This window comes from Pelophylax lessonae (genome assembly GCF_965119305.1).
Source record: "Pelophylax lessonae genome assembly, chromosome: 3".
Lineage (NCBI taxonomy): Eukaryota > Metazoa > Chordata > Amphibia > Anura > Ranidae > Pelophylax > Pelophylax lessonae.
The window spans coordinates 429,818,293-429,837,029 of record NC_138770.1 but is presented as its reverse complement, the minus strand read 5'-3'; the positions used below and the strand labels follow the sequence as shown (position 1 = coordinate 429,837,029).

Sequence of the window (18,737 nt, the reverse complement as noted above, 5' to 3'; positions counted from 1 at the left end):
CACTGACTGTGGAAACTTCACACTGGACCTAATACAACAGTGCTTCAAGAGCCACCACACACCACTGTGTTTGGTGGCTCTTGAAGCACTGACACCAGCCATAGTCCACTCATTGTGAATTTCCCAAAATTCTTGAATGGCCTTTGCTTCACAATCTTCTCAAGGCTGCGGTTATCCCTGTTGCTTGTGCACCTTTTCCCACAACATTTTTTCCTTTCACAAAACTTTCCATTAATATGCTTGGATACAGCACTCTGTGAACAGCCAACTAACTTCTGGACAACTGTCAAGTCAGCAGTCTTCCCTATGATTGTGTAACCTAATGAACCAGACTGGGAGACCATTTAAAGGCTCAGGAAACCTTTAGAGGTGTTTTGACTTAGTTAGCTGATTAGGCCTGATGTACACTGCTGCTAATAAACGGACGTTTAGGAGCAGTTGGGCATTTTTTGCAGCATCCCCTGAACTCTCCTCTATGTTATCTTATCTGTCCATGTACATTGAGATGTTTATAGTCGTTTGGGGGCAGTTGAGTTTAGTGGCATTTTTTCAAAGCAAAAAAATGTGTTTCGATGGAAGTTTATTGGCATTTGAAAAGCCAAATGCTTGTAACAGTGTGCAAGCGCGTCTAAACGCGGTAACTCGCGTTTATAAGCATTTTATTTATAGATGTTTTCAATGGGTATTCATTTCTGACCATTTTACAATGTGAAAATGCTTCTAAACACAAACCCCGCTAAACATGCATAAATGCGGCATGTTAACACGGCAAAATTTATGTTTTTAATCGTCAATTACTAGCTGTCAAGTTGCAGTGTTCAGGAGAGGTTTTCAAACGCCCCATGTACATGAAGCCTTAGAGTGTGAAACCATGAGTCTACACTATTGAACTTTTTCACAATATTCAAATTGTCTGAGATGCTGATTTTTGGGTTTTCACTAGCTGTAAGCCATAATCCTCAAAATTAAAAGAAAGAAAATCTTGAAATATATCACTCTGTGTGTAACGCATCTATATAAATATAGGAGTTTCACTTTTTGAATTGAATTACTGATATAAATTAACTTTTTGCTGATATTCTAATTTTTTTGAGATACACATGTACTTTGGTCATGAATATTGCTAGAAAATCAGTTGTTTACTGGATTTCATCTGCATTTGTTTATGCATAAATAGGAACAAGGACTTAACTAGCAGTAAAGGATAGAATGATAAGTGTAGATACATGGTACAACAAATGCCATATCTGTACAATAAGTGTTGTAAAAGGATCTGTATTGAAGGATATTACAGAAGTTGCCAATCCTCTCATAAACAGCACTTTGTACGGCAATTGCTAAGGAAACATTACTCATGCCAAAGAACACATGCTGAAATTTTCCATTAACACATGCATAAAAGTATGCAGTTAAGATTTTAAGTAAATCTAATGTCATCATTGAAAGGGAAGCATTTGTATTACAAAAATGTGTTGTGTAATACAGTAAATATGTTTTTTTTTTTTCAACATCTGCCATTTTTCTTTTGTTGAGCATGTTAAAGTGCCAAGTATTGTTGTGGCTCATTTAATTACACACCCAGATGCTTGAAGTGTATTTCCACTTTTGCAGCCAATTTGGGATAACGCCTACTTTATACACTGCCTGGCCCAAAAAAAATGACTAAACTAAGCATGCAATAAATATCCTATTGGATAGTTACTGCATGTGCCCAAAGAATGAGGTCAGCTGACTACCTGAGTATACTGAATGACCAGGCTATTCCATCAATTAATTTTTTTCTTCCCTGATGGCACGGGCATATTCCAAGATGGCAATGTCAGGATTCATTGGGCTCAAATTGTGAAAGAGTGGTTCAAGGAGCATGAAACATCATCTTCACACATGGATTGGCCACCAGAGAGTCCAGAACCTAACCCCATTGAGAATCTTTGGGATGTGCTGGAGAAGGCTTTGTACAGTGTTCCGACACTCCCATCATCAATACAAGATTTTGGTGAAAAATGAATGCAACACTGGACAGAATTAAATCTTGTGACATTGCAGAAGCTTATCGAAACAATGCCACAGCAAATGCATGCCGTAATCAAAGCCAACTAAATATTAGAATTTTTTTTTTTTTTGGCCAGGCAGCGTATTTGTTACATGTTCTCATTAACATAGCATGTCTAACAATCGTCCCTAGCTTTCCCCTTCTATATAGATAAGGATAGGGTTACAATAATTAATCCTTTCTGTACATGAAGATCCTATTATCAGCTGTAAATTAGATTAAAACAATGTCTGTCTGAGCAAACAGTTAAGGATCTCAAGGCTTGGGTGGTACATTGTATGTTAAGAAACTTTCCATCAGTTTGTTCCCCACCCTATCCCTCTTTAAAACTGTTTAGATTAGCTTGAGGTTTATATTTAAATCTGGTCCAAATAAACAACTAGAAATATCTTTAACCACTTGTTGACCACCCACATAACTTTTACTGTAGGCTGTCGGCTCAGGCAAGATGGATTACATACATGTACGTGATCCAGCTTGCTTCGTTTAGGAGTGTGCAGCACGCTGCTCTCATGACTGTTGTGTTCACCAGACACAGCAGATTGTAGATCCTGGTATCCACTGCCCAGTGATTATGTGATCGTATGCAATCACAGAATCACAATGTCAAAAAGCTGTTATGAATTCATTCATTCATAACAGCTGTGTTTCCTATGCTGTGATTGGCCCACAGCTATCACATGGTACCTGGGCCAATCACAAATACCACCAAAAGAAAGCTCTAAAAATGATAAAAATGTCAGTGTTGCATGACCGCGCAATTGTCAGTTAAAGTAGTGCAGTGCTGAATAGCAAAAAATGGCTTGGTCAGGGGTGGAGGGGGTAAAACCTTTTGGAGATAAGGTTCTTAAAAAATATTTTTAGGTGTGCTTTGTGAACAGGAACACTGTCATATTGTGCAGGAAATGTCACCAAATAGTAAAAAATAATAATTTCTCTGTGACAGCTGCACTCACAAAATACAGTATCCGCATAAACATTATACAGATTAATATTATTGAAAAACGTGTTGCGTTATCAATATAGGGTGCATAAATTCAATCGAGTAAGAAATTCATAGAAAACCGGAAAAAACCTGCACTAGGTCAAGTAAAAAGAACAAAAAGGTAAGCAGCCACTTAACCAACTATGATAACAGCTGGAAATGATCAATATAAATAAGAAGTGGCGCTAAATCCTAATAGTGCAATCATGAATAATCATATGGTAAATAATGGAGCATGAAAACAACTAAACATGCAGTGAATAAATTATGAGCAAAAGGTATCATTGAAAAAATATATAGAAAAAAAATCAATCCTATGAAAGTAATATAAAGAGATAGGTGTATAATCCAGTGTTTGGTGAACATAAAAATTTCCTTTCAATGAAAAAATCCTTTTCAATAATAAACAAGAGTGTCCATAAAGTTAAAAAAGTAACGTTGATTAATGAAATCCACCACCAAGCACCAACACTTAGCATACACTTCTTACCAGATAGCATGGACCATAAATTATAATGGTCATAAAAGCACAAAATAACCCGGCACCCGAGATAGGCGGAGACTGCTCAGAAGCATCTCCAAATAGATCGGGAATAAAAAAAAATGAACAAGCATAGTGAAGCCTGCTAACATTTAAGTCCTTTTATTTAAAATATATATGTACCTTCGATAGGTTATAAACAGACACAAATGAGTCAAAAACCAGCAGACTGTTAGCTCATGAGAAAGAAACGCAGTGAGTACCTAGGATTGTTAATTTTTTAAATTCCTGATCCATTTGGACTGCTGCTGAGCAGCCACTGCCTATCTCGGATGCCGGGTAATTTTTTGCTTTTATGACCGTTATAATTTATGGTCCATGCTATCTGGTAATAAGCGTATGCTAAGCGTTGGTGCTTGGTGGTGGCTTTCATCAATCAATGTTACGTATACACTTTTTTGCACTTTATGAACACTCTTGTTTAATATTGAAGAGGATTTTTTTCATTAAAAGGACTTTTTCATGTTCATCTAACACTGGATTGTGCACCTATCTCATTGTATCACTTTCATATGAATGATTTTTTTCTACATATTTTTCCAATGATATATTTTGCTCATAATTTATTCACTGCATGTTTAGTTGTTTTTATGCCACATTATTTAAGAAATTCATATACTGTATACCAAAAACTGTTAATAAAAACTGTTAATAAAAATGTTTTTAAAAAAACATTCATAAATAATCCAGTAAATAAGTATCCTGGAATCCTGGCTCCTTATATCCATCCATCACATGGGAATACTGGGATAAAGTGCAGCCAGACCCCCATCTTAGGGTCAGAGTAGCTGGTAAACAGCTTGAGAGTTGGGTGTGCACATTTGAGTGTGAAGCTCTTGCTATCCACACTGAAATATGGATTTTTGTTGATACACAAGTATAAATTAACTTTTTGCAAAGGAGCACTTCTCTTCTTTTTTCTGATTAACTTTACTGGATTGTTTATAAATGTTTTTAACACATTCTTAATTATAGTTTTTGATATACCTGTATATGTATTTCTGACTTGATTGAATTAATGCACTTTACATTGATAGCCTATCAAGTTTTTCATTAGAATTAATATTTTGCAGGAACATGGAAAATCTATCATTTAAATTCTCTTCTGCACTAGAAATCAGGAAGTTGAATTGTTTTGCTGCAAACAATAAACTTTTACCACCTTCTCCATTTATATGAAAGGTACAGAGTACGCACTTTGTACTATTCAGATCCATCAGTTATCAATAAACTGCTGTTGACATCTTTGTGTCAGAAATCTAAAATTACTATTCTTAAAAATGTTTTTTGGATGCAACGTGTGACCTGAGGCCCCATTAAAGGACAATGTTTTTTCAGTCTATTTTTAAATTGTAAGCGCACTATGACAATAGATAACCTTATTTCCAATTACAATTATTCACAGTTCCCCATCCTCCGAGCCTGCTCTGTTCACATGGGGGAATATGAAGTTTCGATTACAGAGAGAAAATCTAAAAGTAAACAGCTTCTGCCATGTTTTTAATAGAAAATCCATAATGCTTCTGTGTCATGGGTGAACCTTGTAATAAATGTATATGTAAAATAATTCTAAGCTTTTTAAAAATATATCTGAAAAAAAATTATATATATATATATATATATATATATATATATATATATATATATATATACATACATACAGTATATATACAGTATATCACAAAAGTGAGTACACCCCTCACATTTTTGTAAATATTTTATTATATCTTTTCATGTGACAATTCTAAAGAAAATAAAACTTTGGTACAATGTAAATAGTGAGTGTACAGTTTGTATAACAGTGTAAATTCGATGTCCCCTCAAAATAACTCAACACACAGCCAATAATGTCTAAACCACTGGCAACAAAAGTGAATACACCCCTAAGTGACAATGTCCAAAGTGGGCCGGATTAGCCTTTCCCCCTCCCCAGTGTCATGTGACTCATTAGTGTTACAAGGTGTCAGGTGTGAATGGGGAGCAGGTGTGGTAAATTTGGTGTTAATGCTCTCACTCTCTCATACTGGTCACTGGAAGTTCAACATGGCACCTCATGGCAAAGAACTCTCTGAGGATCTGAAAAAAAGAAGTGTTGCTCTACATAAAGATGGTCTAGGCTATAAGAAGATTGCCTAGATCCTGAAACTAAGCTGCAGCACAGTGGCCAAGACCCTACAGAGGTTTAACAGGACAGGTTCCCCTCAGAACAGGCCTTGCCATGGTCAACCAAAGAAGTTGAGTGCATGTGCTCATATCTAGAGGTTTTCTTTGGGAAATAGACGTATGAGTGCTGCCAGCATTGCTGCAGAGGTTGAAGAGGTGGGGGGTCAGCCTGTCGGTGCTCAGACCATACACCGCACACTGCATCAAATTGGTCTGCATGACTGTCATCTCAGAAGGAAGCCCCTTCTAAAGATGATGCACAAGAAAGTCTGCAAACAATTTTCTGAAGACAAGCAGACTAAGGACATGGATTACTGGAACCATGCCCATTTGGTCTTTTGAGACCAAGATAAACTTATTTGGTTCAGATGGTGTCAAGCGTGTGTGGCGGCAAATAGGTGAGGAGTACAAAGACAAGTGTGTCTTGCCTACAGTCAAGCATGGTGGTGGGAGTGTCATGGTCTGGCACTGGGGAGCTACATTTTATTAAGGGAACCATGAATGCCAACATGTACTGTGACATACTGAAGCAGAGCATGATCCCCTCCCTTCGGAGACTGGGCAGCAGGGCAGTACTCCAACATGATAACGACGCCAAACACTCCTCCAAGATGACCACTGCCTTGCTAAAGAAGCTGAGGGTAAAGGTGATGGACTGGCCAAGCATGTCTCCACACCTAAACCCTATTGAGCATCTGTGGGGCATCCTCAAATGGAAGGTGGAGGAGCGCAAAGTCTCTAACAACCACCAGCTCCGTGATTTCGGCATGGAGGAGTGGAAGATGACTCTGGTGGCCACCTGTTAAGCTCTGGTGAACTCTGTGCCCAAGAGGGTTAAGTCAGTGCTGGCAAATAATGGTGGCCACACAAAATATTGACGCTTTAGATCCAATTTTGACATTTCCAGTTAGTGGTGTACTCACTTCTGTTGCCAGCGGCTTAGACATTAATGGCTGTGTGTTGAGTTATTTTGAGGGAATAGCAAATTTACACTGTTATACAAGCTGTACACTCACTACTTTACATTGTAGAAAAGTGTAATTTCTTCAGTGTTGTCACATGAAAAGGTATAATAAACTATTTAAAAACATTTGAGGGGTGCACTCACTTTTGTGAGATACTATATATATATATATATATATATATATATATATATATATATATACAAATGCTTATACACTTAAACAAAAATTAATTCAATGCCATTATAGTTCCCTTTAAAATACGGTAATACATTTCTGACTTGAATGCTTCTTATTCTGTTTATTAATTAGTTCATGCTACTACTGCTGAGATTGTTGTTGAAGAAAAAACTAAGCTTAAATTATCAGCTTTGATCATATACAAGTTTGTGCTTTATACTGAGCTACGCAAGATCACATGTGCTTCAGTAAAGTTGTGCAATCTATTACGAAATGATTCAATTGGAGGAGGTTGAATGTTTCCTTATATCATAGCATATCATAATACTGTCCGTTTGCTATAAATTTTCTTTTCCAAATTTTCTCCACTATAATTGTAAAATTCGTTTTTATTTTTGTGCCTTTTATCCAATTCTTCAGAAGTTGTACAATCAGATTGGTTTACTTACCCCTCCACTCACTGGACCGAAAGAATGCCCTGAAGAGTCTGGCTCCTCAATATACAAAGTATAGAAGTCTGGCCTGCCCATCACAACATAGACGTTAGTATTTATCAGTGTAAAATATACAGGGTGCAATTTTATATGGAAGAATTTAAAAAAATTACCTTTCATTTTTTGGAAGGTCTAGCCATTCTAGTACAGAAGCTATTCTTTCTTCATAGGAAACAGAGCTGCAATACAGATTATATCCTTAAAGTGGCTGCAATACAGATTATATCCTTAAAGTGATTGTAAAGGCTAATTTTTTTTCAACAAAAATAACAAACATGGTATACTTTACCTGCTCTGTGTAGTTAGTTTTGCACAGAGCAGCCTGGATCCTCCTCTTTTCGGGTCCCTCTTCAGCTCCCTGGTCCCTTTGAGTGCCCCTCAGTGCTTGCTATGGGGGCACCCGAGCCGAGTCACAGCCCTGTGTATCTATTCAGACACTGAGGTGCGGTTCGATCCTGCCCCCTCTCTCTCCTCATTGGCTAACTGGTGCTGTGTCTTAGCCAATAGGGAGGGAAGTCTGGCTGAGACAGTCATGGACATTGCTGGGTCAAGGGGGGCTCAGGTAAGCATTAAAGGGGCTGAGGGGGGTTGCTGCACACAGAAGGTTTTTTATCTTAATACATAGAATGCATTAAGATAAAAAACCTTCTGACTTTCCAATCACTTTAAAGCAGTTGCAAAGTTAAATTATTTTTGGTATTGCACAGAGCAGCATCTAACGTCTTCTCCTGGAGTCTCCTGCTGGTGCTCTAGCCTCCTCCTCTTTTGTGTGTGCCAAGCTGCTACCTATGGTGGCTCAAATGGGGGCTCGCTCCCGGGCCAGTCTGTTTGTGTCCATTGACACACACAGCATGGCTTGACCTCGCCCTCTGCTCCCTCCTCAATGGGTTTGACTGACAGAAGCAGGATTCAATGGCCAAGCCTGTGAGAGAGTGGAAAGAGGAGAGAAGACCTACAGTTGAGCACAGCATTGGATTGATACAGGACTCAGGTAAATATCTGGGGGGGACAGGCACTGAAAGGCTTTTTACCTTTATGAATAGAATAAGGTAAAAAACATTATGACTTTAGAAACACTTTAGTTAAATAGTGTACAATTTGCTGACAAGATTATTACAAAACAATTCTATAAATACACTAAACATGATCAATTAACAGTTATTAAAGTGTTTAGTTATTATTATTATTATTTTACAAGATTTATATAGCGCCAACAGTTTGCGCAGCCCTTTACAAAATGAAGGCAGACATTACAGAATGTAATTTCCTTCACATAGATGTTACTGTACGTCTATAGTAAGTTAGCAAACAATAGAACAATAGAGTCTGTGGAACAATCTGCATGAACTGAATGGTAATACTGCTAATATGGCCACAACTGCTAAATGAAAGCAATGAAAGCCAGTTTAAAGGCCTCTTGCACACTGAAGCTTGAAAAAGTTTTTTAGTACTGACCTAAAATAAAGCCCATTAATTGTAATGTGCCTATGCACACAGGCGTGTAAACAAGCTCCATGCATTCTTCAGTGAAAAAAAAAAAAAGTAGAGAAATCAGCTTTTTTGGTCAATAATTTATGCCTCATGCTTGCAAATAAGCGCAAATGTGCACAAATGTGCACATATGCCCATTTACATACTGTGCAGAACAAGAATGTGAGAAAACATATGTGCAAATACATACAAAAACAAAAGTCTGAAAAAGTAGATGCTCAAACAGGAGTATCATGTGCAAGAGGCCTAAATCCCAACAAGACTTGCGACGCCTCAATGCAACATTGAGTAGTGGCATTTTTTTGCCACAATAATAGTTTGCCAATGGTGGCAACCTAAAAAACATGTTTTAGTTTATTCTATTCTAATTTACTCATTCACAAAAAAATATATATACATAGAAAATATAGACACACATTAAAATAAAAAATTAAAAACAAAAAATGGCCCATAATACAAATCTATCATCTTGTTGTCCAGTGATGCAAATCCATATCAATCACAATGAATACCACGAACCGCTCCTGACCATTGCTCGTCATAAATGACAGCTTCCAGTTCTGCGCAGTGGAATTTTAAAGAAAGGGGTAAGATATCCTGGGTGACATCTTTGACCAAAATATGGGCATGCCCTTATTTGGTCAATGGCATCATGTGAGGCCCCTCCAAAACGTATACCGGAACCTGAAGGTCCACCAGTTAAAGATTCTGCTCTGCCAAACAATCATTTAGTTCGGCCATTAGCCAAACCTCTGGAACAGCTGAAATTTGGTCTAAACCACCAGTTCATCCCTATCTACCAGGAAGTGACAAGAACATTTCAATTTACAAGATCAACAGGTATTTTCAGTACTTGCTAAAAATGCACTTAGTCTAAAAAATGAAAAAGAATGCAGCCACCACATTTAAGGACTGGTATTATTTACATTTTGTTACCGGGTTTAGTTTTAAAATACAACAGACCCAAGCTATTATAATCACCCTTGTCAAACACCTCAGCTTCTAGTACATTTATACTCATTGTTGTGAATGGTTCAACATCCTGGACCATTTATACTCATTGTTGTGAATGGGACACATTTGAGATCTTATTTTCGGGATGGGGGTAGTGGTTTATATAACAAAATATGAAGTTTGGCAGGTTAACACTTATAATATGCACAACAATTTTACGTTGCCACCTCTCTAACAAATAACTGTTTGCAAAATGCAATAACCATGATTAAGTACTGCCATTATACTTTTTTTTTTTTTACGGTTAATATTCAAGATAAGCTTTAACTCTTGTGCAAATAAAAAAAAGTATCGCGAACAGTACTGTTGCAGTACAAGTGCAGTAGTAAGGCAACAATTACCTTAAGCAAAATGGATTAAAAACACTCACCCATTGTACAGTCTGTAATAAGTAGGGTAAGAACCGTTTATGGGAACATCTGATCCGGGCCAAAAAAAAGTGCCAGCTTTTAATCCTTGGTACATAGCTGTCAACCAAACCTTTGTAATATAGAAAAATACAAATTAATAAAAGAAGAAACACATATTATTTAAACTGACTGATAGAGGTGTTTCTCTTTTCAAATACAGTGGGTAAATACAAGCATCCACACCTAAAGTGGAGTTCCAACCACATTTTGAAAATTTGCCTGCCCGTTTGTTATTGCTTTATAATTTTTATTCAATGTTTTTTTTTCGTTTTTTTTTTTCTGTAGTATAATTACCTTATTTGTAAAAAAAATTGCTCCTCTATCAATGTTCCTCACCCCGGCGAGGTACGTAATTTACAGCTGCCGCATTGACTCCCGGGATATGAGTCTCATCAATCCCAGGAGTCAATAGACATCCCCTACTGGTAGCATCACGTTATTTCCAAACAGTAAATGACAAGATGCAAGGCAACAATGAGTGAGTGTGCTTTGTAGTTCAGAGAGATCGAGATCGAGAGGTGCATGCTGGGTAGCCAGCAACGCTGTAATCCAGAAGGTGATACCGGTGGGCTTCACATGCCCATACTGAAGATGGGCGCGTGCTCAAAGGGGAAAGCAAGGTTAGTTTTAAAAAAAAATAAAACATATAGAAAACCAACATTAACTCTTTATACAGTTTGATTTTAAATTAAATACAAACATCACCCGGGGGGGTGGAGGGGGCGGGGGGTTGACCATTTGCCCCCGTTCACACTAAGGCGACCTGTGAGGCGACCTGGTCGCCTCACAGGTCGCCGTAGGTCGCCTCCCATGGGGAAGCTGCGGACCCGTTCTAATAGGAGCGACACAAGTCGCTCCGACTTAGAAAAAGGGTCCGGAGCTTCTTTGGGGCGACCAGGAGGCGACCGCCATAGACTTCAATGTTATGAAGTCCATGGCGGCCGCTCCGAGGTCGCGGCGCGCGGCTCGCACCGTGACCTCGGAGGTTGCCACCCGAAGTCGGATCACGTGCATGTGAACGGGGGCTTAAGCACCAGGCCTATTTCTGAAAGTTGTTGTTTACAAGTTAAAATCAGTATTTTTTTGCTAGAAAATTACTTAGAACCCCCAAACATTATATATATATATATATATATATATATATATATGTTTTTTTTATCAGGGACCCTAGAGAATAAAAAGGTCATTGCAATACTTTATGTCACACCGTATTTGCGCAGCAGTCGAACAAACACAATTTTTTGAGGAAAAAATACACTTTTTTGAATGACAAAATGTGAAATCAGTAAAGTTAGCCCAATTTTTTTTTATAATGTGAAAGATAATGTTATGTTGAGTAAATTGATACCAAACATGTTATGCTTTAAAACTGCGCACGCTCGTGGAATGGTGACAAACTTTGGTACGTAAAAATCTCCTCAAAAAAAAAAAAAAACGGGCCCTTTAAAGCAAGAGGGCAGAAGTGACGTTTGAGGCTAGGGTCACACTGCTGCGATATGGGAAACACAGCAATTCCTGTGAGGGTTCCCAGATCGCATCTGAATCGCAGGCAATTCACACTGGTCTCTGCAAACCGCTGCGGGTGTCAATACAAAGTTAATGACACCCCCAAATCGGTTCGCAGAACGCAGTGCAAACTAAAGAATTGGATAGCATGGGTCTGAACATCTATGTGATCCGATTCCAGTGCAGACCAAAAAAAGGGTCCTGCACTATTTTGGTGCAATGCGATGCAATTTCAGCCATACAAATTGTATGACTGAATTTACATCGCACAGACACCGCATGTGATGTGCACAGCAATGCAGTGCAAAACACAAGCAATGTCTGGCATCGCACCAGTTTGAACCCAGCCTGAGTCTCTGATCTGCAACTGTCACGTTGCTGCACATGTGATCAGGTATGACACCAGCTATTTGATGGTTTGACAGTTTGGTAAAAGCACAAGCAAAGGTGACAGTTAGCAATGCCGGCATTCCAGGAATGTAACTGTTTTTTTGTAACCGTTAAATCGATGAAAAAAACAAAGGGAGCCGTGTGATGTGCTGAATTGCACAAAGCATAGTAAAGCGCTCTGACAGCTCTCTGGCATTGTAGTGTGAATGGAGCCTAAGTGAAATGTACATTCCTTTCAATATTTTCAATATGTTATAGAGATCATCTTAAAGTGTAAGCACGGGCAAAACTTTGTTGTTTTGGGTAGCATGGTGAATGATAAGAACCCCTGTCAGGTTTTTAATTATATCCGGGGCTTATTAAAGAAATTGATTTTCCCTAACATATCTGTCCTAGAGAGGAAGGCCAAGAAAACGGTAGTTGTCATTATTTGTAATTTGGTTTTAAAAAAAGAAAAAAAAATGGGCTGCTCAGTATAAAATGTCCAGGCCTATTTTTTGTTCCCACCCGGGTCTGGCATCGGCACATTATATATGCAGACTCTACTTCCTACTCTGCAGTGGAATACATCGTTTGTGCAATATTGATCCTTCTCACAATGCAAGCCTGTGAGATTTACTTTTCTGAAAGGAGTAGAGAAAGTTAACTTAAGCCGGCCAAATTCGGTTTGATGGTTCCTGCTAAACTGTCTGAGATTCGAACCATGTATGGGCAGGCTGAATGTACCCAAATTTATCGTTCAGTCAACTTGGGTACAAACAGCGGGTTGGATTTAACATGCTATTATTGTGTTCTCCCAAAAGGGACAGCTTCCCTGTGGTTGCAGGAAAGAAAATCGCTTTGTCTATAGCCGGCCTTAAGCCCCGTACACACGTAGCGATTGTCGGCCGTAAATATTCGGCCGCCGACCGATCGGTCGATTGCCGGCTTGTTAGTATGATGCTTCCGACAACCGACTCCGACTTTTCGGCCGAACAGAATCTGGTGTGCAGGCATTAAAATTTTTGTTGGCCAACACCAGAACAGCCGATTGTTCGCCAGTCAGTACAGAATTAGGCCGACAAACAGCCGATTAGCAAGACTGGGCATGCTCAGAAAAGAAAAAACACACGGAAAGTTAACCATCACATGACATCACTTCTGCAGTCGGCTGTTGTTGGCCGACAAAATTCATGTGCAGTCTTTTGCAGTTTTCAGCCGACAGGACAGCACCAGACAAAAGACGGCCGATCGTTCGGCCGACATTCGGTACGTGTGTACGGGGCTTAAGTAAAGTAAATGTTGGCTTAGTTAATAAGGTGAAGCTATGTTCTTATATGCTGGGAAATACACAATCACCTGTCACTAAGCTAAGTGAAAATCCTTTTTCCAAAGTAAACATTCTGTTTTGATAGTGAAAGATCTGTATTCCTTTATTCTCTAGTTGCTAGCTGAGAGACAAACTGATGGCACTGAACCAACATTAGCTCCCTCTACTGGCTAATCCACAAACCACTATAATTATTACTATAACAAAAATATGCAAGACCAAGCTTTAAAAATTGTGAAAACCTTATCAAAATGTATTTTAGTAAACATTACTATAACTATACTATCTCTTTTATTTATTAAGTCTAAATTTTAAAGGCCAAAACATGAAAATCATATATTTACAAAAGCACAGTAATATACGGTATGTTCACCAATGTTAAATTCCAACCTATATATTTTATTAGCATGAACATGTATGATAGCTAGATGTAAGAGTTACAGTATATAACTAAGAGGAGTGGAGATTTTGATAAAAATGCAGCAGTTTGTAAGTTCTCAACTGAACATTTACACCAGAAATAGGAAAAGAAAAAAAAACAAAAAAACCTACCGGTTGTCCTCCCCACCAGGAGCTATTAAATTTCTCATTTCCAGAGAGAGAAAACATCTTATTCAATTTGAAATCATACATATTGTTGTCAATGATGCCACTTGACTCTAGAAACAACCCCTGAAAGCAAAGGATAAGGAAAGAAGGTTTATATTAAAAACAATGTCAATGTGTTAATTGGGGGAAATTATGATGCCCTATTTTAGCAGATAGCAGCACATGTTTGTTTAAAAAGAAATTATTTTCATACACAAAAAGTGGCATAGAAAGAAGGTGTGGATGACCTAAGCTCAAGAGAATGCAAGGCCCACTTTGCAGCTGTACCTAAAGCTTTTATGATGCTGCTATGAAGGTCCTTGTTCAGGAACTTCCTGTTATAGGGTGACAATGCTCTGTCCCTGTCTCCTAATTGTTCTTCTGTGTTGTCATCCTGTCACACACTGTCCTAACTGAGACTACAAGGGTCTGTCCTGATACCCCTGGCACGGTTATGGTCTACCGTTGTCTAGATGAGGAAACCCACCTTGAGATATACCATGCATCCATTGCTGGAACGAACTCATATAAATAGAAAGGGACTGCAAACAGGGCTGCAGGATATCGTCAGTGTGGATATGCATCAAAGGATAAAAATGATGAGCAGTATTTTCTGTATTTTAAGAAAAAACATGGGAATTGTTTATGATGCACAGTGCTTAGCAAACAAAATGTTATTCATTCACATCCTTGATGCCTTGAAAATGTCCACTTGTTGGTGGATAAAACATGTTGGTAATGGAACCGGCTATCTGCCCTCAATAACAGTGTCCTGACTAAGTCCAGGTGAAATGATTCAGCCTACCAGCAGCTGTATTGACAAAAGGAGCCCGCATGATCTACTTCTGCTAAGATTAACTTGGAGAAGGGGGGAAGATAAAATATGATTCAGCCTCCAAACAGATAGATTTAAGTGATAATAATTTAACTTGAAATTGAAATATTGCAAACACGGTAAACACATTATAGTTACCTTGACTGATCCAGCGCTCACTTCTGCCCTTACACAAACTTACCATAAATAACCAAACTGACAACATAATTCTTTTTGAGTGGATTTATCATTTTGTTAGGTATCGATCACCACTTGTGCAATTTAGGAAAATTATTGCGCTCAACAAAAATATTCACAAAAAGTGCTTAGGTGCATAAATAAATAAATAAATAAAGGCTGATTTAGAGCCGGTTCACACTACCACGACCAGAAAGTCACCCCGTGACTTGAAGAGACTTGTTTAGAGACTTTGAAGAGACTTGGAAGAGACTTGTGCACTACTTTGAAGAGACAGGCGACTTTGTCTGTGGGGAATGCCTGGCTAATCTCTTTCTTCTTCCTGGAAAGTCTGATAACAAGTCTCTTCAATCAAGATAAGGAGGCGACTCCCATTGAAGTATATGGGACAGTCGGATCACAGGTCGCCTCAAAGTAGTACAGGACCCTTTTCTGAAGTCGGAGCGACTTCAGTAGTGCCAATTAAGATGACACTGATTGATTAACATTGCTTTTGTTATGTAAAGCGACCTGGGGCTACACAAGTCGCCTCACAATTCGTGCTAATGTGAATGGGCTCTCACAATCCAACAGTGCTAAAAAACCATCAGTAGCTAAAATAAAAGCGACAATAATAGATAAAAGCACAAATCAGCCTATATATATATGTAAATAAATATATAAATAAATAAAGTCCTTAAAGTGCTTAGAAATCAAAGTGATTAAATGGTTAATCGCAGCAATGTTTCAAGCATAGACTTGATAGAAGTGATGTGAAACCTTCACCTCCACACCTACACCCAGTGCTCTTAATAGATACTCCTTACCAGAAGTATATGACCCCTTGATTATAGGGGGTCATAATCAGCATTAGTATCCACAATAACTCCAAGCCATCCACATAAATATCCTCTCGCCAATAGAGATGTGTGACCAGGTATTGATGGAGCTCCGATTAAAGGACATCCAAATGCAATAAAAAGGAAACTCTCATAGTGCAGTATGCCAGTATAATCAACAATTTATTGTTAAAATTGCACTTACTCCATATCGCATAAACAGTTCGCCTTCAATTGCAATCACAGTATCGATTGGTATGGTGGATAGAACGCCGCTCCACACCAGCGTTCCGCCAACCCGGAAGTCTACGGTCTCACGATCCGACGCATGTTTCGTCAGGCCGTGCTGACGTCATCAGGGGCGTGACGTCATCAGGATGATCCCGTGATGACGTCAGCACGGCCTGACGAGCTGTGGAGTGGAGGTGAAGGTTTCACATCACTTCTATCAAGTCTATGCTTGAAACATTGCTGCGATTAACCATTTAATCACTTCGATTTCTAAGCACTTTAAGGAATTTATTTATTTATATATTTATTTACATATATAGGCTGGTTTGTGCTTTTGTCTATTATTTTATTTTAGCTACTGATGGTTTTTAAGCACTGTTGGATTGTAAATCAGCCTTCATTTATTTATTTATTTATGCACCTAAGCACTTTTTGTGAATATTTTTGTTGAGCGCTATAATTTTCCTAAATTGCACATTTGTCATGTTCCATACGTTTTGTTTGCTGCTTGCAGTGGAGAAGAGATTCCCACAAATTATATATTCACATTTATTGAAATCATTTAATTATAACTCTTTATTCACGATTATTTAAAGGTTTAGCACAGTACTAATTTGTGTAACCAAGATCCATTTGCACAGTTCTTTTTGGTACACCACCATTTCTCCTATATCGATCACCACTTGAAACAATATAACCTGACTAAATCCAGAATTCCTTTTGTAGTGCCCAATGGCTTATCTCAAACTCCTTTGCAGCCACATTTTATCAGGAGCCAATTCAGCCCCCAGCCACCAAGGTTAGGCTCAGGGGCTTACTTGGTCTTCCTCCCACCTAATCTAACAGTGACTCAGTACCTAACTAAGTAAATGACCCAAAGTAGGATTGTACCAACACAAGTTATATACTTTCACTAACTCCATCATCTGCCAGTCACCTCAGCCCGCAAAATAATTGCCAGCTGAGACAAGGAAAACCATGCGATAACAAACATATTCAAACTAAATGACACGCCTCATAGTCAAATATTAAATACATAAGCACCTAAGGAGAGCAAAGCAAATGAGGGAAACAATCCTTAGTCTCAGCTGTATGAGTTTGCCACAAAAGAAATAAAATCTAAAAATTAACAAAACAATGTAAAACATTTTTTTTTCTTTATATATAAAAAACCCTGAGTAGAAACACCAAATTCTTGCAATAAGGGTGGAAGAGTGGGGACTCTCCTGAAAAACATTTACAAGGTGCAAGCAAAACCATGTGTGCCTAAATCCCCCCCCCCCCTTTTTTTCCTCTTCTCCAAAAACCTAACCCGTTGCCTGTGCTGTCCCATACCAGACTCCTAAACCCTTTAATGGCCTAGCCAAATCATTCTCCTGTAGGAACAGGCTCCAGCCATGCTGCCTCTGTGTTTCAATCTGTAGGAGCAATCAACAAGTAGAAAACTAATGCTTTGTTATAGTATTAACATCCCAGCATATTCTGCTCTCACCGAAGCATTGAGGCACAATGTATTAAGCTAATTACATAAAAGTAATTTTAATGATATACTGTTATGTAAAACCGGCCAAACACCTTGTTAGTTTTAGTAATAATCATAGGTATGCGCATAGAGTGTGCTGGATGTTCCTGGGCACATCCTTATTCTGGGGTTGACAACCCATCGATTGCAGTCTACCCGTTGATCAGGGGCAGTTAATGTGAAGACCTTGATCCTTCCTTGCTGACCCCTAGAAACTGGATTTTACTGAATCCCATCTGTATTTTCCTCCTCCAGCTGAAAGTAGGCTTCTCTTCCTCTCCCTCCCACCGGCATTCAGCAGCCACAGGAGGAAAATTGGGGGGGTCGGTACCAGTATATGATATCCCCGCTGCCCCTCCTGTTGCTGTTCCTCTTCTTTCTGCTGCCTGGGCCCTCCTGTGTGCTCTCCTGGACCCCCCTCCTTCTCCTGCAGCACTGCTGGCTACCCCTCCACTCCTAAAAAACTACTGATATCGTCGACTGCCCCACTGACACCAACCTTTGCCCTACTCACATTGTCCCCTGTCCCACTGACACTGTCCTCTGCTGTACAGACAAACTCCATTTCCCTACTGACATTGTCCCCTGCTTTACTGACTGATACCATCCACTGTCCTACTGACACCAACCTCTGCCCTTATAATACGTCCACCGCTCTACTGACACCATTCACTGTTCTACTGACACTGTATACATACACACACACACACACATTCGTTTGAGCTTTGAGTAAACACCTTAATGCAAAAGGCTGCACACACCTATGCTAATAATATACTGTACAGTTCAGGAAGAGGTAAGCAGGATTTTGTCCCTCCCAATGTAGAAGCTGATGCTGCATAGGAGGCACTTGAGGCCTTTCACAAAACCTTGAAGATAATCTTTAAGCTGGCCATAGATAGAAATTCGGCTGGTTCAGCAAGGACTTCTCGAATTGCGATACAACTATGGTTGTTTCAGTTCATGAGAAGTCGATTGAATGACTTCTTGTGAATGGACTTATTAGAAAATTTTTGTTTGATCAGTGCTGCAGTCAATCGGCAACTGTGTTGATCAGTGTATTCTGAA

The 18,737-nt window shown here is 38.9% G+C and overlaps 1 protein-coding gene across 3 annotated transcripts in view; it reads right to left on the bottom strand.

Moving 5' to 3' along the window:
* Positions 1 to 18,737, bottom strand: part of ENPP3 (ectonucleotide pyrophosphatase/phosphodiesterase 3) — a 153,399-nt gene that overhangs the window by 95,140 nt on the left and 39,522 nt on the right. For 2 of the 3 annotated variants that reach the window (XM_082250116.1, XM_082250118.1), the window contains exons 8-11: positions 14,051 to 14,170; positions 10,254 to 10,363; positions 7,492 to 7,557; positions 7,334 to 7,406 (exon numbers count right to left, since the gene is read on the bottom strand). In XM_082250116.1, the coding sequence (XP_082106242.1) occupies positions 7,334 to 7,406; positions 7,492 to 7,557; positions 10,254 to 10,363; positions 14,051 to 14,170 (369 nt within the window). Of the gene's footprint in view, positions 1 to 7,329; positions 7,407 to 7,491; positions 7,558 to 10,253; positions 10,364 to 14,050; positions 14,171 to 18,737 lie in introns of all 3 variants that reach the window. The other variant, XM_082250117.1, reaches the window with a different exon arrangement.